General features: G+C 49.8%; 1 protein-coding gene across 1 annotated transcript in view; it reads left to right on the forward strand.

Annotated features, from left to right (window-relative positions):
• Positions 1–19,967, forward strand: part of LOC141173170 (immunoglobulin superfamily member 1-like) — a 107,659-nt gene that overhangs the window by 71,863 nt on the left and 15,829 nt on the right. The window contains exon 4 of the mRNA XM_073657803.1: positions 19,644–19,922. Coding sequence (XP_073513904.1) covers positions 19,644–19,922 — 279 coding nt within the window. The remainder of the gene's footprint in view (positions 1–19,643; positions 19,923–19,967) is intronic.

Genomic DNA, 19,967 nt, shown 5'->3' on the forward strand with positions numbered 1-19,967 from the left:
TTGACTGGCAGACCGGAGAAGTCCTTCGCTGGGGACAGGACTGCCATAAGACCTGTCTAGTTCCCGTCCATCCCGTCCGTCCTTCTCCTACCCCAGCTAATCTACCTGGACTTCCGATTCCTTATTGGTCTTATGCTGATGTCTTTAATAAAAAGGAAGCAGAGACACTACCTCCTCATAGACCATACGACTGCCCTATCGACCTGTTACATGGTACTACTACTCCCCGTGGGCGTATTTATCCTTTATCCGCTGCTGAGACCCGGTCGATGTCCGAATATATTGAGGAGAATCTGGCCAGGGGATTCATCCAGAAATCTACCTCTCCGGCGGGAGCAGGCTTCTTTTTCGTCAAAAAGAAGGACGGCTCTCTCCGTCCCTGTATAGACTATAGAGGCCTTAACCAGATCACGGTGAAGAATAAGTACCCCCTTCCGCTCATTCCGGAGTTATTTGATCGCCTGACGGGGGCTAGAATCTTCACCAAACTGGACCTCCGTGGGGCGTACAACCTGGTTCGTATCCGTCAGGGGGATGAATGGAAGACGGCATTCAACACCCGGGACGGCCACTATGAATATCTGGTAATGCCCTTTGGTCTCTGTAACGCTCCTGCCGTCTTTCAAGAGTTGGTCAATGACATCTTCCGGGACCTTCTCTACTCCTGCGTAGTGGTGTACCTGGACGACATCTTGGTCTTCTCTCCGGATCTCCAGACTCACCGGAGGGACGTTCGTCAGGTCCTGCTCAGGCTCAGGCAGAATCACCTCTTCGCTAAATACGAGAAGTGCCTCTTTGAGCAGACTTCGCTTCCGTTTTTGGGCTACATTATTTCTCAGACCGGCCTACGAATGGATCCAGAGAAACTGTCTGCCATCGAGAAATGGCCTCGACCGGAGGGGTTGAAGGCCATTCAGCGATTCCTGGGCTTCGCCAACTACTACCGCCTCTTCATACCACACTTCTCTTCCCGGACTGCCCCAATTTCCGCGCTCACCCGTAAGGGTACTAATCCCAAAGAGTGGCCGCCCGAAGCAGAGGAGGCCTTTCTTTCCCTAAAACAGGCCTTCTCTTCCGCCCCGGTGCTGCATCGCCCGGACGGCAACAAGCAGTTCTTCCTGGAAGTTGACGCCTCCTCCTCTGGAGCCGGAGCGGTATTTACTCAAAAATCATCTTCCGGGAGAATGGTAACTTGTGGCTTCTTCTCCAAAATCTTCTCCTCTTCTGAGCGCAACTATTCCATAGGAGACCGAGAGTTATTGGCCATCAAACTGGCATTGGAGGAGTGGCGTTACCTACTCGAGGGGGCTCTTCACCCGGTAATAATTTACACTGACCACAAGAACTTGGCTTACCTCCAGCATGCCCAGAGACTTAACCCGCGCCAAGCCCGGTGGTCCTTGTTTTTTGCTCGCTTTGATTTTGTTCTTCATTTTCGCCCGGCTGACAAAAACGTCAAAGCAGATGCCTTGTCCCGATCCTTTCTGGTGTCCGATCTCGAGGAAGAACCTAAACATATCATCCATCCCGCCAGAGTAATGCAGGTGGCTCCCGTGAGTCTAAATCGTCTCCCTCCCGGTAAGACGTTCGTATCAGTACCTGATCGGGAGAAGATCCTACACTGGGGTCACTCATCTAAACTAGCTGGCCACGCCGGTCAGAAAAAGACCCTCCAGCTTATTGCCCGGCACTACTGGTGGCCTACCCTGCACAAGGACGTAATAGACTTTGTTTCTGCCTGTGTGTCCTGCGCCCGCAACAAAGTCCCGAGACACCTGCCAGCCGGTCGCCTTCTTCCGCTTCCTGTGCCTGCTGCCCCCTGGCAGCATATTGCTATGGACTTCATAACTGATCTCCCCGTCTCTGCCGGTTGTACGGTCATTTGGGTGGTCGCTGACCGCTTTTCCAAGATGGCTCACTTTATTCCCCTGCCTGGCCTCCCGTCTGCACCCGAGCTGGCTAAAGACTTTATCCGCCACATCTTCCGTCTTCATGGCCTGCCCCTCCACTTCGTGTCGTATCGTGGGGTACAGTTCACCTCACGTTTCTGGAGAGCCACTTGTAAACTGCTAGACGTCACCCTGGACTTCTCTTCCGCTTACCACCCACAGTCTAATGGTCAAGTGGAGCGGATCAATCAGAACCTGACCAGTTACCTCCGGCACTTCGTTAATGCCCATCATTCTGACTGGGTGGATCTCCTACCATGGGCCGAGTCCTCCTATAACAATCACGAGAGCTAATCCTCCTCCAAATCCCCGTTTTTTGTAGTCTTCGGTCAGCATCCTCGGATTCCTTTTCCTGTCTCCACCTCTGTGGACAACCCGGCTGCGGAATCTCTCGTTAGCAAATTTTCCTCCATTTGGGAGAGTACCCGATCCGCACTCCTCCAGTCGTCCGAACGGATGAAAAGACACGCTGACAAAAAACGCCTGGATCCTCCACAATTTCGTCCTGGAGATAAAGTCTGGCTCTCGTCTAAATATGTCCGACTCAAGATACCTTCTTACAAGTTAGGGCCTCGGTTCATCGGTCCTCTGGAGGTCATCAGTCAGATCAACACGGTGGCCTATAAATTAAAACTCCCGGCCAACTTACGGATCCCTAACTCCTTCCATGTATCTCTCCTCAAACCTGTGGTACTTAACTCTTTCTCCAAGTCTACAGGTACGCCTCCTGCTCCGGTTTCTGCTGAGGACGAGTTTGAGGTAGAGAACATTCTTGCCACCAAAAGGGTAAGAGGAAAGACCTTTTTTCTAGTAGATTGGAGGGGGTTTGGTCCTGAGGAGAGAACGTGGGAGCCCCGGGAGAACATCCATGCCCCTCTTATCCTAGCTAAATTTCTGTCTGGCCTAAAAAAGGGGGGGCCTAAAGGGGGGGTACTGTAGCGCCGGCGTCCCTGCCCTCTGCTAGGCAGGGACGCTGTTCCCCTCACCTCCCTGCTCCGTGCCCGGCATCCTCCTCCCGCTCTGCTGGCAGCGCGCGCTCCTTCCCGTCTATTGTGCTTAGGGCGCGCGCTCTCCCTCCCTCTTAAAGGGGCCGCGCGCGCCGTCCTAAGGAGTCCCCGGCCAATGGCCGGAGGACTTCACCATATATAAGGCACCTCCTCCAAAATGGAGGTGCCCGAGCAATGTTGTTGCACTGTTCACTACTCTGCTTCAGCCCTCAGGTCCCGTTGCCAGTTACCTGCCAGTTACCTGCCAGTTACCTGCCAGATTCCTGCCTGATTATCTGCTACCTGCCTGCTAGTCTGAGGTCCGACGGTCTGCCTTACTACTCCTGTCAGTCTGTCTAAGGACCAGCCTGCCCGCTCACCTGGGAGCGCACATCAGCCACCTGCCTGCTTGCCTGAGGTCCGATGGTCTGCCTTCCATCTCCTGTCAGTCTGTCTATGGACCAGCTTGCCCGCTCACCTGGGAGCACACACCAGCTACCTGCCTGCTAGTCTACCTGGAGGCTCCGCCGTCACGTGCTGTGACCACCTGCCTGTCCAGTGACTCCTGCTCGCTCACCTGGGAGCGCTCATCTGTTGCCAGTCTGCTAGCCTACCTGGAGGCTCTGCCGTCACGTGCTGTGACCACCCTCCTGTCCAGAGACTTCTGCCCGCTCACCTGGGAGCGCTCATCTGCCGCCTGTCTGTTGGTCTTCCTGGAGGCTCCGCCGTCACATGCTGTGACCACCCGTTCATCCAGAGACTCTCGCCTGCTCACCTGGGAGCTCACGTCTATCATCAGCCGCCACAGGTCGTACCAACCCTTTACCTAGAGACTGCCCCGGTCACTTGCCGTGACCATCTGCCCGTTCATCCGGAGACTGCCCCGGTCACTTGCCGTGACCATCTGCCCGTTCATCCAGAGACTGCCCCGGTCACTTGCCGTGACCATCTGCCCGTACATTCAGAGACTGCCCCGGTCACTTGCCGTGACCTCCAGCCCGTTCACTCAGAGACTGTCCCAGTCACCTGCTGTGACCTCCTGCCCGTCTTCCCTGGTCGCCACCCGCTCCCTTACAAGGACTGCCCCCTTGTATAGTAGCTCAGAGGTTCCGCCTCCCAGACCCGTTACAGTAGCCATGTGCCATTAGAATAGACTCCCTTATTTCCAATCATGAAGATCATATCATTATAATGCTACCTACCATTAAAATGATTGAAGGATAAAGCTGTCATTCAGGCCAGAAGGAACCACATTGGTAGAGATTGAAGCGATATATCAGCATTCTCATAATAGCCTGAATGCCTCAGTTTCAGGAACCAATCTGCATTATCTTACCTACATCCAATCCACAAGTGGAAGGTAGTGTTAAACGATTGCTGCACTTGCGTGATCAGCTGATTCAAAATAGGAGGGATTCATGTCATGGCCCTCACATGTTCCAATCGAAACACGCCACATAAGCAAGGTCCTTTTCTTGATATGTAGCACCCTGAGGACTCGGCTGCTACAGGGGTATTGCACCTCGACCCAGAGGTGTGGTATTCCACTCCCGGGTAAGGATGGAGTGTGGGACTGAGCTCAGTAGGCTGCATGCACTACATACATCCCATTTCCGGGGGACAGAACTACGGTACTCCCACCAAGTAAATGTGCAGGTACGACAGCGTCTGTCCCTGGCTGGAGTGGGAGGGGGGTGGAACATCCCAGTAGTGTAGGGGCAGATAGGGGGAGTACTCTGGGTAAAGCTAGGAGCTCATTGGGTGCTAGTCACCTGGGCTCACACATAGAGGGAGTATATATGGTGGGCACCATCTTAGGACAGAGAGAGCTGAGGGAGTCTTTAGGAAGAGTTCAGCCAGGAGGGCTGACAGGGAGCTGTGGCTCCGGCTGGGCCCAGCTCCAGAGCCAAGCCTGCAGAGGAGAGAGGAGAAAGAAAGGCCCAGAGTGGAAGACCAGAGGGAACCCTAAGAACCCAGAATCAGACCAAAAAGGGTGAAGGGTTGGCGGACACCGGTACCGGAACCCGAAATGGTGGAGGCCACTTATCCTCAGCCAGGAACCGGAGGTCGTGGTCAAGATTTGCCACGACCCTCACCAAATCCACCAGAAAGGCACACCAAGTATAGGGTCAGGGAACCCAGAGGAGGTTTGACCACCAAGAGACCCGAGGGAGCCGGCCAAAGGTGGATCCCTGGTGGGAACGGCCAGAGACAGAGAGAGAGAAGGGAGCTCAGGACCACGTTCCGGAACTGCCTGGGGGTTAGCCGAGTCCAGGACCTGGTGGATGCAGCACGGCTCGGGTGGTCACTCAAGGCCAGAGTGACTGAGAGAACACCCGTGAGTAAAAACCCTGAAACTGCATCTCCTGACTCTGACTCTTCTTACTGCACCGTCACAACCCCCATCATCTTCACCTGCTGCCCTGAGGCCATACCCCTCCCGTTGGGGGTTATAACATCATCGCTGCACCCATACCACCGGCCTCAGCGGACTGTTCTGCAGCGGCGGCTGCAAAGCCGCACTCAACGGGTGGCGTAGTCGACATCCAAGTTAACATCTTCTGCCATAGACTGCCACTTAGTTTGACACCCTGGGCACGGACCGGGTCACCGCCACGAGACTACAACCCTCAACAGATCCGGCTCCGGGTAAGCTCCCGCGTGCGCAACGCAGCGCGACACAGGCCCAGGGGCGCGTCAACATTTGGCGTAGTCGGCAGGATAACGTGCCCGCAACCACCGGGTACTGCGTGCCTGAAGAAAAGTTCATATTTACCGTAAAAAGAAGTCTCCCGCCAATTCCGGAGGGTCCCCGCCATCGGACGCCATCTCAGATCGTTTCCCGCCGTTTGCCCACTATCTGCAGTCTTTTCCCGCCATCCACAGAGTTTCCCGCCATTGGGAAGCGGTTCCCGCCATCTGAGAAGATTTCCCGCCCTGGCAGAGCGGACGCCATTATGGGCGTGCCAGAGGGTGGCAAGAGGCCACCTCCCATCATGGGCCAGGACCAAGAATGGCGCCAAAAACGAAGACCGCCCCCACCAGCAGAGACTGCAATGATTGAGATGTCCATCAGCGTGGGGGGTCTGCCCCTGGAACTGACAATCACCAAGTTGCCCCAGGACCGCCCTCAATGGGGGCGGATACAGAACAAAACAGAGAAGATGGGTGCAGCCTGGGGGAGTCTAGAGAATCCGTACCCGGAGATGGAGGGAGAGCCAGGCAGCACCGACCCTGTGGTCAGGAGCCTGTTGCAAGCTACCACTCCACAAGACCTGGTGGAGATCCTGGCACAGCTCCCCCGAGACCGGGAGCGTGCACAGACCGCGCTGGAGGGCCTCGCACGGAGGATGGCCCAGGTGCAGCGAGAAACGCTGACGGAGTGGAGCAGGGAGATGGCCCAGCAGGCTGGAACCCGCCAGCGAAGCACACCACCCGCAACGAGGAGCACGCCTGCCCCTGAAGAGGATGCAGAAGGGACGGAGGCCGTAGACGACGCCGCAGAGGGAGCTGAAGAGACGGAGGCAAGTAAAGGGGACGTCACTACCCCAAGCCCAGCCACCGTAAGCCTACCCCCGCTCCCCGTCGCAGAGCCCAAAATCCCACCGATCGTGCCCGTTGCCGCACCGCTACCGTTCCAGACTAGGCCTCAAGCAGGAGCCGCGGCCACGCCTCTTGTGACGTCACGCGCCTCAACCCTGAGCGCGGCCAAGCAGGAGACGCCACCGGCCTGGTCGCAGGGCCGAGTACCCCCGGGCGCCGCAGTACCAACAGCGCCCTCTACCGAGCCACCGGCCTGGTCGCAAAGTCAAGTACACCCGGGCGCCGCCGTCTTCACGGTGCCCTTCACCTTCAGGGTGCCCCAGGCCTGGTCGCAAGGCCTGGTGAACCCGGGCGCCGCTACCACCACCGCGCCCTCAACCTCCACAGTGCCGCACCTGGGTGAAGACTTGTTAGCCCAGCATATTTGCCCGGATGGGCAGCCCTTTGAGTGGTCACCGGAGTACTACCATCCCCGACTCCGGAAAGAAAGACCCCTGGATGAGCCCCTGATCCCGGCTCCGGCGCCCGCCAAGATCACCCCACTCTCGCTGGAGGAAGCGCAGTTTGCGTGGGACCCCACTGGAGGAGACCTCATCGGGCTCACTCAAGAGACCCGGGCGGCCGCAGCCCAGCGAGCAGAGTGCTGCCGGCAGCAATTAGAGGTTTTCGACCGGGAACGACGAGAGAGGCGGGTCCGCGAGGAGCGGCTGCAAGTGAGGAGTGCAGAACAGAAGAGCCGGACCCGACGGAACCCCCGTGCAGCCCACGGTCCCCGTGCCACCGGGACTGTAATTAAATTCCAACTGCAGCATGGTTGGGGCTTCATCCGGGATCACCGCACCCCCGGCGACGTCTTCGTGACCCGCAGGGATGTCGAGTCCCACCTGCCGGAAGGACACAGAGGTCGTGACCTATACCTGGGTGATGAGGTCACCTTTACCCGGCACCAATGTGCCAAAGGACCCTATGCCCTTCATGTACACCGGTTGACGGAGGAAGAGCTGAGGTGTCAGGAGGAGCAAGAGGACCCGGACGGGTCTGAAGAATACAGGGAGGAAGCATCAGGAGGACGCCGTTATTAGAGTACGGTAAAAAAAAAACTGTACATAGTCATCCGTAAGGGTATAAGAACTGCTGCTAATTTAAATATGTTCCCCGTTGGGACAAGTGTGAACTTAAACCCGTGTGTCCCCTATCCCTTAACAGGCTGAGGACTGTGAACAGCCATTCCTTTTCCCCACTGGCCGAGGACTGAGAGCGGCCACCTCCCCTTGTATATAGTTGCGCTTTCTAAGGCGCCCCCTACTGGTTTTATAGGAAACTGTTGTTCTTGAACTGACTGTTGCACTTCTACCTGGTCACAAGCGCACAGTGGCCAGTAACTCAAAGAACATTATTATGAAAGAGTTTTATATGAAAGAAAAAGTTTATATTGTTTAAATCTGATAATGTTTAATGTTTGATATGTTCTTGTATGTTTTGAAAAAAATTGTATGTTTTTGGATATTTTATTCTTTTACAGCCCGAGGACGTGCTGTGATTTACCAGGGGGGAATGTAGCACCCTGAGGACTCGGCTGCTACAGGGGTATTGCACCTCGACCCAGAGGTGTGGTATTCCACTCCCGGGTAAGGATGGAGTGTGGGACTGAGCTCAGTAGGCTGCATGCACTACATACATCCCATTTCCGGGGGACAGAACTACGGTACTCCCACCAAGTAAATGTGCAGGTACGACAGCGTCTGTCCCTGGCTGGAGTGGGAGGGGGGTGGAACATCCCAGTAGTTTGGGGCAGATAGGGGGAGTACTCTGGGTAAAGCTAGGAGCTCATTGGGTGCTAGTCACCTGGGCTCACACATAGAGGGAGTATATATGGTGGGCACCATCTTAGGACAGAGAGAGCTGAGGGAGTCTTTAGGAAGAGTTCAGCCAGGAGGGCTGACAGGGAGCTGTGGCTCCGGCTGGGCCCAGCTCCAGAGCCAAGCCTGCAGAGGAGAGAGGAGAAAGAAAGGCCCAGAGTGGAAGACCAGAGGGAACCCTAAGAACCCAGAATCAGACCAAAAAGGGTGAAGGGTTGGCGGACACGGGTACCGGAACCCGAACTGGTGGAGGCCACTTATCTTCAGCCAGGAACCGGAGGTCGTGGTCAAGATTTGCCACGACCCTCACCAAATCCACCAGAAAGGCACACCAAGTATAGGGTCAGGGAACCCAGAGGAGGTTTGACCACCAAGAGACCCGAGGGATCCGGCCAAAGGTGGATCCCTGGTGGGAACGGCCAGAGACAGAGAGAGAGAAGGGAGCTCAGGACCACGCTCCGGAACTGCCTGGGGGTTAGCCGAGTCCAGGACCTGGTGGATGCAGCACGGCTCGGGTGGTCACTCAAGGCCAGAGTGACTGAGAGAACACCCGTGAGTAAAAACCCTGAAACTGCATCTCCTGACTCTGACTCTTCTTACTGCACCGTCACAACCCCCATCATCTTCACCTGCTGCCCTGAGGCCATACCCCTCCCGTTGGGGGTTATAACATCATCGCTGCACCCATACCACCGGCCTCAGCGGACTGTTCTGCAGCGGCGGCTGCAAAGCCGCACTCAACGGGTGGCGTAGTCGACATCCAAGTTAACATCTTCTGCCATAGACTGCCACTTAGTTTGACACCCTGGGCACGGACCGGGTCACCGCCACGAGACTACAACCCTCAACAGATCCGGCTCCGGGTAAGCTCCCGCGTGCGCAACGCAGCGCGACACAGGCCCAGGGGCGCGTCAGATACGTATCATTTACTACGTCTGCACAATTTGTCCAAATCAATAGAGGAGCTGCATGACAGGACCTTTGCTTACTCCAATCAGATTAGGCCACATAGGCAAGGTCCTTTTCTTTATGCACATCAATTACTGCATCTACACTATTTTTCCAAATCCATAGAGGGCATGTATAGCAGGACCTTTACTTGCTCCAATCAAATTATGCCACATAGGCAAGGTCCTTTTCTTTATGCACATCAGTTATTAAGTCTGCACCATTGTTCCAAATCAATAGAAGGCATATATAACAGGACCTTTGCTTACTCCAATCAGATTATGCCACATAGGCAAAGTTATTTCCCTTAGCATATTCATTTCTGCGGTTACTAAGGTAACCAAAACAAAGAGAAACCATACGTGTCAGGACCTTTATATATTTTAAACACGTGGTACTACGTAGCCAAGGTCTTTTTCATATTTCTTTCTAGAATTGCACAGGTTACTAGGATCATTAAAGATCATGCGTATCAGGACCTTTACATGTTGTAATCACGTGGTACCACGTAGGCAACGTCCTGTTATATCATTCCTTTTACACAATGTGCATGTCTATTTACTTGATTTATTTACGCTCTAATTTAATTTCTTGGAGTAATTAGACTTCACTGCGCATACAACAGAGATTTCTTATTGTCAATATATCACAGATAGCTATAAGGGGATAAACACTTTCATTTATATCAATATTCCATTCCACTATGGTTAATAAACCTATAAATAATTATTGTATAACCTATATAGTGATAATAGTAATGATATCCTATTCATTATTGATCATAATTAAGAGTAAAATATGACTGCAAAAAGGTAACTAGATTTTTGGGTATATGGGCGTTTCAATCAGGGTGCATTAAAATTACTATACCATAATAACAATATTCAATAGAGTATTTTATTTTATATTATGTTTGCAGGCTTCACATCAATTAATTATAAGAAGAATGTATAGGTAAATCCCTCATTTAAACCCCCCTCCCCAAGAGCGTTCAGTCTGAAAATCCATTTAGCTTCTTCTTGCTGTAAAATTCTATCAAAATTGCCTTTTCTGGGCCCCAACTTAATCTGTCTAATTCCAATAAATTGTAATTTTAATGGATTCTCAGAGTGAACTCTTCTCATGTGGCGAGAGAGGGGGGTATCCAGATTAGTGTTTATACTGCTCAGATGTTTAGAAATACGTCTCCTAAATTCTTGTATTGTTTTCCCTACGTATATCATAGGGAAAGGGCAACATGCTATATATATGATCCCTTTGGTCTTACAATTTATATTATCCCTAATTTTATACATCCTCTGATCAGATGGATTACTGAACTCACTAGTATTTGGTAAGTATCTGCAAAAACTGCATGTACCACAAGGCTTAGGGAATCCTGTAGTGTTGATATTCCTAAGGGGATCTTCTTTGTTCTGGAAATGACTATGAGTGAGATATTCTCCCAAGTTTTTACCTCATTTATATGTGATACTTGGATGTTTACTAATCACATCTCTAATATCTGGGTCTGCTCTTAGTAATGGCCAGAATTTCCACATGATATTATAAATATCTGAGGTATGTTCATCATACATTCATATTAGCCTAATCATTTTAGGACTGAATTTTTTGAGGGGGACATTACTAACATGTCTCTATCACTCTTCTTGGCTCTATTAAAGGCTCTATAGAGGATTTTTTTAGGGTATCCTCTAGATGTAAATTTCTCAAAAAGATTTCTGCTCTCCCTAAAGAATGCTTCGTCACTGGAGCAGTTACGCCTAGCCCTCAGGTATTGGCCAACTGGAATACCGGCCTTTAAGGACGGTGGATGCCAACTTTTCCAATGAAGGAGATTATTGGTGGCCGTGGGCTTTCTATATATATCTGTAAGGAGGTTACCTTCTCTGTCTATAGAAATAGTCAAATCCAAAAAATTGATCCTGTTCAACCCTACCTCATAGGTGAAAAGCATTCCAATCTTATTTTTGTTCAGGATGGCTACAAAATCTTCAAATATTTTGATGTCTCCTTCCCACAGAATCAAAACATCGTCTATGTATCTCCCCCAAAATAAAATCAGGATCAATTTTTTGGATTTGACTATTTCTATAGACAGAGAAGGTAACCTCCTTACAGATATATATAGAAAGCCCATGGCCACCAATAATCTCCTTCATTGGAAAAGTTGGCATCCACCGTCCTTAAAGGCCGGTATTCCAGTTGGCCAATACCTGAGGGCTAGGCGTAACTGCTCCAGTGACGAAGCATTCTTTAGGGAGAGCAGAAATCTTTTTGAGGAATTTACATCTAGAGGATACCCTAAAAAAATCCTCTATAGAGCCTTCAATAGAGCCAAGAAGAGTGATAGAGACATGTTACTAATGTCCCCCCAAAAAAATTCCAGTCCTAAAATGATTAGGATAATCGGAATGTATGATGAACATACCTCGGATATTTATAATATCATGTGGAAATTCTGGCCATTACTAAGAGCAGACCCAGATATTAGAGATGTGATTAGTAAACATCCAAGTATCACATATAAACGAGGTAAAAACTTGGGAGAATATCTCACTCATAGTCATTTCCAGAACAAAGAAGATCCCCTTAGGAATATCAACACACAAGGAGTCTCTAAGCCTTGTGGTACATGCAGTTTTTGCAGATACTTACCATATACTAGTGAGTTCAGTAATCCATCTGATCAGAGGATATATAAAATTAGGGATAATATAAATTGTAAGACCAAAGGGATCATATATATAGCATGTTGCCCTTGCCCTATAATATACGTAGGGAAAACAATACAAGAATTTAGGAGACGTATTTCTAAACATCTGAGCAGTATAAACACTAATCTGGATACCCCCCTCTCTCGCCACATGAGAATAGTTCACTCTGAGAATCCATTAAAATTACAATTTATTGGAATTAGACAGATGAAGTTGGGACACAGAAAAGGCAATCTTGATAGAATTTTACAGCAAGAAGAAGCTAAATGGATTTTCAGACTGAACGCTCTTGGGGAGGGGGGTTTAAATGAGGGATTTACCTATACATCCTTCTTATAATTAATTGATGTGAAGCCTGCAAATATAATATAAAATAAAATACTCTATTGAATATTGTTATTATGGTATAGTAATTTTAATGCACCCTGATTGAAACGCCCATATACCCAAAAATCTAGCTACCTTTTTTGCAGTCATATTTTACTCTTAATTATGATCAATAATGAATAGGATATCATTACTATTATCACTATATAGGTTATACAATAATTATTTATAGGTTTATTAACCATAGTGGAATGGAATATTGATATAAATGAAAGTGTTTATCCCCTTATAGCTATCTGTGATATATTGACAATAAGAAATCTCTGTTGTATGCGCAGTGAAGTCTAATTACTCCAAGAAATTAAATTAGAGCGTAAATAAATCAAGTAAATAGACATGCACATTGTGTAAAAGGAATGATATAACAGGACGTTGCCTACGTGGTACCACGTGATTACAACATGTAAAGGTCCTGATACGCATGATCTTTAATGATCCTAGTAACCTGTGCAATTCTAGAAAGAAATATGAAAAAGACCTTGGCTACGTAGTACCATGTGTTTAAAATATATAAAGGTCCTGACACGTATGGTTTCTCTTTGTTTTGGTTACCTTAGTAACCGCAGAAATGAATATGCTAAGGGAAATAACTTTGCCTATGTGGCATAATCTGATTGGAGTAAGCAAAGGTCCTGCTATATATGCCTTCTATTGATTTGGACCAATGGTGCAGACTTAATAACTGATGTGCATAAAGAAAAGGACCTTGCCTATGTGGCATAATTTGATTGGAGCAAGTAATGGTCCTGCTATACATGCCCTCTATGGATTTGGATAAATAGTGTAGATGCAGTAATTGATGTGCATAAAGAAAAGGACCTTGCCTATGTGGCCTAATCTGATTGGAGTAAGCAAAGGTCCTGTCATGCATCTCCTCTATTGATTTGGACAAATTGTGCAGACGCAGTAAACAATATGTATCAAGAAAAGGACCTTGCTTATGTGGCGTGTTTCGATTGGAGCATGTGAGGGCCATGACATGAATCCCTCCTATTTTGAGTCAGCTGATCACGCAAGTGCAGCAATCGTTTAACACTATCTTCCACTTGTGGATTGGATGTAGGTAAGTTAATGCAGATTGGTTCCTGAAACTGAGGCATTCAGGCTATTATGAGAATGCTGATATATCGCTTTAATCTCCACCAATGTGGTTCCTTCTGGCCTGAATGACAGCTTTATCCTCCAATCATTTAAATGGTAGGTAACATTATAATGATATGATCTTCATGATTGGAAATAAGGGAGTCTATTCTATTAGCACATGGCTACAAGAATACACATTGGCTTAGAGCCCAAACAGAGGTGATAAATCTACCTGGTGGCCATTTTGGGTGTCATCTAGCCTCTATCCCCTGATGACGCCGGTTAGGCGAAATGTGTCGGCGAGGCTATAATTTTAGTTTACAATAGGACAGGTAGGGAATAGTGCAATAAGTGGTCCGCAGCCACAAGCATAAGATAATGGAAATAGATAGGATAACTATTGGATACACAGTTATGCCAATTGAATAATCCTGATAGTCCTCACTACCTGCGCCTATATTGGAATTTTAATATAAATTACTACTATAATAAGGATTTAATTATTAAAAGTTAAGTTTTATAGAGCTTTAGTTGGGGGTTCTATTTGCCAACAATCAATATGTTAATGAGTTAAATTGCCCCTACGCTGTCTCTGGCTGAACAGTGTTGGCCACTTTTAGGCAGTGACCTGGGTGTCAGAGATGCTTCCAGGGGTCTTCCATATGCTGTTCCCATGTCTTTTCAGCACTGTATTCATGTGTCACACAGCACATGGCCAGATAAGATTGTAAAATGTTAAAATGACATTTCCCGGTGAATGCATATGTCACGGTTGAAAGCAATACAAAAGTGCAAAAACGCATAAAATATGCTACTTGTGAACATAGCCCAAGGTGTGGAGGAGTATTTTTTTTGGTTATTTATTTTACCTTATACACAAGTCTTTACCCTGGAAAGGCACTTCCTTAACATCTTTCACAGGAAAGCAGTTTCAGTTTCGTTTTTGAAGGTTTTATTGTGAGCCCTTAAAAGTGGCTTAATACCTCTGACCACGTTGTTGACAGCAGTGACCTGGGGGTCATAAATGCTTCCTGGGGCGATCCCCATGCTGTCCCCATGTCATTTGAGCACTGTCACTATCGTTTTGGGCACTTGTTAGGCTTTTAAAAGACTGCCGGGGGTGCCGCTGCAAAAATGCTCGGGTCTCCCATAGACTAACATTGGGCTCATTGCTCGGGTCGAGCACCTGAGTATCACGGAGAGCTCGGCCCAAACTTCGAGCACCCAAGCATTTTAGTGCTCGCTCAACACTAGTTAGCACCCAATCACCACTGTGTGTGTGACGCGCCCCTGGGCCTGTGTCGCGCTGCGTTGCGCATGCGGGAGCTTACCCGGAGCCGGATCTCTTGAGGGTTGTAGTCTCGTGGCGGTGATCCGGTCCGTGCCCAGGGAGTCAGACTAAGTGGCGTTGTATTAGCGGTAGATGTTGGACGACTACGCCACCCGTTGAATGCAGCGAAGGAGCTGCCGCTGCAGGACAGACCGCTGAGGCCGGTGTAGGATCGTGCAGCGTGATAGTATAACCCCCAACGGGAGGGGTATGGCCTCAGGGCAGCCGACGTGGATGATGGGGGTAGCAGGAACCACTCGGAGACGGTACGGTGTAGTTCAGGGTCTTTACTGGTGACAAAGATAGACCCTCCCGGAGTACTGGCTAGCGATTGGGGCCTGGTCAGTCCTTGAGCAGATGGGATCTCCCCTGGCCAGGCGGAGTTGTAGGCCTCCCAAACTGACTGTACTCTTCTGGCTACCTTGCTAGAGGCGGGTATAAGTAGCCCACGTCCCTGAGTGTACCGTGTGGTGCTCACCCGTATGGCCAGTGACTCGGGGCCTTCTAGTAGCTTCCGCTCCACGACGGCGGTGCTGGTCCCATGCGTGTGACCGTGCCTTCGGGTTTCTTGGCCAGAGGACCTGGAATCCCCTGCCTGACGGATTCTGCTGCTGGGTAGGAGTTAGTCCCCACAGCCTCGGACTCCGGGTCCGGTGATAACTTCTCAGTCAGGGCGAGCTCTGCAGCTGCCAGCCCCTGACTCCTTGTAACACTGCTCCCACAGAGCTCCTGTTGTTTCTTCCCATAGCTGCTTCTCTTCTCTGTCTCTACTTCTGGCATGGCCCAGGAGCTGGGCCCAGCCGGAGCCACAGCTCCCTGTCAGCCCTCCTGGCTGAACTCTCCCTCTGAACTCCCTAACCCTGCCTCAGCCCCTGGTTTATATAGGGGAAGTTCTTCCCCTCCCAGGACTGGGCAGGAGGTGTGGCATGCATAGGATTCCTGACCAAGAGACCTCCCACGTGCTCACAGACGTAATATTGCTATTACTGTGGAGACCAGACCCCTGGGGTGCCACATTCCCTCCTAGTGAAATTTAGTACTCCGGGACTAAACATATTTTTAAACATAACAAGGTATAAACAATAATAGTACAATAAGAAAAACATATAAAGATGGTCACGGCGTGTCCGCAACCGGGTGCAGTTTTTGAAGAAAAGCAAGGTGTCCATTTCACCAAAACAGGGAGACGTAACCAGGTAGGGGTCTGTCCTGCCCCGAGTCCTTAACAGTCTTTAGTCCGTCCTGGGTTACGCTCCAACTATGTACAAAGGATTCCCGGTAAATCCACCAAAGACTCCCATAAATTACTAGAAACACATAATTATTTACAGGATATGGCCGCTCTCAGTCCTCGGCCAGTGGGGATAAGGAATGGCTGCTCACAGTCCTCAGCCTGGTTTAAGATAGGGGCACATGGGGAACAATTCACTAATCCCAACGGGGACCATATTTTAATTAGCAGCAGTCCTTGTACCCTTACGGGTAACTATTTACAGCTCTTTATTCACGCTACTTCCCTTCAGTAGCTATGTCCTCTTTGTGCTCCCTCCTAAGGTAGTCCTCAGACCCGTCCGGGTCCTCTTGGCTTTCCTCGTATTGGTAGTACTGCAGCTCCTCCTCGGTTAGCTGGGTTAGTATCTCTGCGACAGTCCTCCCCCCAGGTGGCCAGGACTTTACCTCCCTTTGGGCTGCCCCGGTTAATTGGGCCACCAGGATGCTCACTTTTTGCTCCTCTGTGAGGGGGTACACCTGGAAGAGGCTATCCAGCTTTTCTCTAAAGTCATGCAGGGTATGTGACTCCCCTGAGTACTGGGGTAGCCAGGCTGCCCCCGGGATATAGGGCATGGTGAAAGGCATGACCGCAACAGCGGTGGCGCTGGCGGGGGTTGAAGCGGTGAAGCTCTCCTCCGTATCCGGCATCCTTCTCCCCCCTAGTGGACCGTGGCCTACCTTGCGATGATCCTTTTCCGTAGGCCGCGGCTCCGCAGTGAATCGTCAGGGTTGAGGACCTTCCGTCGCGCTCCTGTGACGTCGGCGTCTGCTGGGCTCCTTCCAGGACCTTACGCAACGTCCGGACGTGAGGCGGGGCTTCAGTTCTCGCGCGCTTTTGGAGTCCACGCCCCTCTTCTTCCCGCGCGGCGTCTTCAAGATGGCATCCAACGGCGGGAAAACTCCACGGAAGGCGGGAAGAAGGCTGAAAATGGCGCCGGATGGCGGGAATCTTCACCGATGGCGGGAAGAAGGCTGAAGATGGCGCCGGATGGCGGGAATCTTCACCACTGGTAAGTTTGAACAGTCTTTTTCAGGCACGCAGTACCCGGTGGTTGCGGGCACGAGATCCTGCCGACTACGCCAAAAGCTGACGCGCCCCTGGGCCTGTGTCGTGCTGCGTTGCGCACGCGGGAGCTTACCCGGAGCCGGATCTCTTGAGGGTTGTAGTCTCGTGGCGGTGATCCGGTCCGTGCCCAGGGAGTCAGACTAAGTGGCGTTGTATTAGCGGTAGATGTTGGACGACTACGCCACCCGTTGAATGCAGCGAAGGAGCTGCCGCTGCAGGGCAGACCGCTGAGGCCGGTGTAGGATCGTGCAGCGTGATAGTATAACCCCCAACGGGAGGGGTATGGCCTCAGGGCAGCCGACGTGGATGATGGGGGTAGCAGGAACCACTCGGAGACGGTACGGTGTAGTTCAGGGTCTTTACTGGTGACAAAGATAGACCCTCCCGGAGTACTGGCTAGCGATTGGGGCCTGGTCAGTCCTTGAGCAGATGGGATCTCCCCTGGCCAGGCGGAGTTGTAGGCCTCCCAAACTGACTGTACTCTTCTGGCTACCTTTCTAGAGGCGGGTATAAGTAGCCCACGTCCCTGAGTGTACCGTGTGGTGCTCACCCGTATGGCCGGTGACTCGGGGCCTTCTAGTAGCTTCCGCTCCACGACGGCGGTGCTGGTCCCATGCGTGTGACCGTGCCTTCGGGTTTCTTGGCCAGAGGACCTGGAATCCCCTGCCTGACGGATTCTGCTGCTGGGTAGGAGTTAGTCCCCACAGCCTCGGACTCCGGGTCCGGTGATAACTTCTTAGTCAGGGCGAGCTCTGCAGCTGCCAGCCCCTGACTCCTTGTAACACTGCTCCCACAGAGCTCCTGTTGTTTCTTCCCATAGCTGCTTCTCTTCTCTGTCTCTACTTCTGGCATGGCCCAGGAGCTGGGCCCAGCCGGAGCCACAGCTCCCTGTCAGCCCTCCTGGCTGAACTCTCCCTCTGAACTCCCTAACCCTGCCTCAGCCCCAGGTTTATATAGGGGAAGTTCTTCCCCTCCCAGGACTGGGCAGGAGGTGTGGCATGCATAGGATTCCTGACCAAGAGACCTCCCACCTGCTCACAGACGTAATATTGCTATTACTGTGGAGACCAGACCCCTGGGGTGCCACATGTGCAATTGTGGAAGAAAAATATGGTAAAAATCTGAATCCTGGGCACAGGGGAATTACTGTAGGTGGTGGACATTGAGCTAAGTGGGTGTAGGGAAGACCCAAGCAATGTCAATTAAGTGAGCAGTGTGGCATTTTCCAATGGTTTCATACACTGTTTCTTTAGATCCTAGAATGTATGTACATGGATTGCACTATTTATGTTGCAAAGTCTTAAGCCATGTCTATGCTTAGTTCATTTGCAGCACTGAGATGTTAAGACACCACGTAAGACACTGTTTTGGTGCTCATCCAGTCTGCTGATAGTAATGTAGCACCTGTATTTTTCATTAGGAGATGTTGGCTGCTGGATGTTGCACCATGGCATGATTGGATGGGAATTCTTGGTATAAAAGGAGTTGTTGGTGCCAAACATGGTTGCTATGTGGCACATTCTACTGAGTCATTGGAAATTGCTTGTGTAATTCTACATTTAGATAGGCATATTTTTACCAATAAACAAGTGCCGATTGACTATAGGGAAGTGGATAGACTTTACTAGCCCATTCACACAGGTCGATACAAACTTTAAAGGGACAGAATATGACCATCCTGACTCCACACGGCATCCTGTTATTGCCTGCGCAACATCAGTGATTTTCATGCTGGCATAAAAGACCATATGACAAATTAGCATCTACTGAGCAGCAGCATGCTTACGTGGACAGATTATTTGGAATGAACATTTTTTATAAATACTTATTCAACGTTTATCATGTTATTTAATTGGACATTAATGCAAGCAAATTTGTTGATTCTTATTGAGCTGAAGTTAGATTAGAAAGGCATTGCTGAGTCAAGCTAACCATAAACTAGCTCCAGACAAGGTGCCAGCTTCCATTATAAAAAGACCTGGGAAGGATCTTCTGGGTTAATACTGGAGATGACCACTGACAGCAGAGGTCTGGTCTAATATGACAGTACATTACTGCCTCCTAGAAATGTAACCATCATTCATGTGATCCTGTATGTAACTGCCAAGCTTTGTGCCTTTGATTGTAACTTCTAAGCTCATGCCTCTTTGCAAAATAATTCTTGTATTGTTGTCAACCTATATGTCTATGGGGTCACTCCTCTACTACACTAAATAACCTATAAGCCTACCACCCCGACTGACTTGTCATACAGGAACCAACAAGCCATTCTGCCTTGACCAAGGTATGTAGACCAGAATTAAGGCAACAATCTTAATCTTTGCCCTTGGTAATAGAAAACCTAATTACGATTTTGCACTGACAGCTCGAAATCCAAATTTCACCTGCCCGATGGGGCAAATTTAAAGATCTGTACTACCTGCTCTAAATCTTACTGTTAAAAAGAACATCTTGTTTTCTGGTAATATAATATTAATAGTGTCATATGTTACTTTATCCACAGATAAATTCCCAAGCCCAGATATTAATGTGAGTCCACGTAGAGTTGTCCAACCAGGAGCAACCATCACAATCACTTGCAAAACTCGCTATACCAATGTTGAATTTTGCCTTCTAAAAAATGGTGTAATCATCAAAAATGGATTGAGTGGTAGAAATCCATTTTCACATATGATAAGCAATGCCAGCAAAGAGAACATGGGATACTATTCATGCAGATTCAAAAGCAGAAGCAGCGGCATGCAATCTGGGATAAGCAATGCTATGAAGATCTCAGTACTGGGTAAGAAAACTGTTCTGATTGCTGATTGATTCATCATTGATTTAT

Source organism: Phyllobates terribilis, unplaced genomic scaffold, assembly GCF_046119375.1.
Source record: "Phyllobates terribilis strain yellow unplaced genomic scaffold, ASM4611937v1 Scaffold_12__6_contigs__length_324123572, whole genome shotgun sequence".
Taxonomy (NCBI): Eukaryota; Metazoa; Chordata; class Amphibia; order Anura; family Dendrobatidae; genus Phyllobates; species Phyllobates terribilis.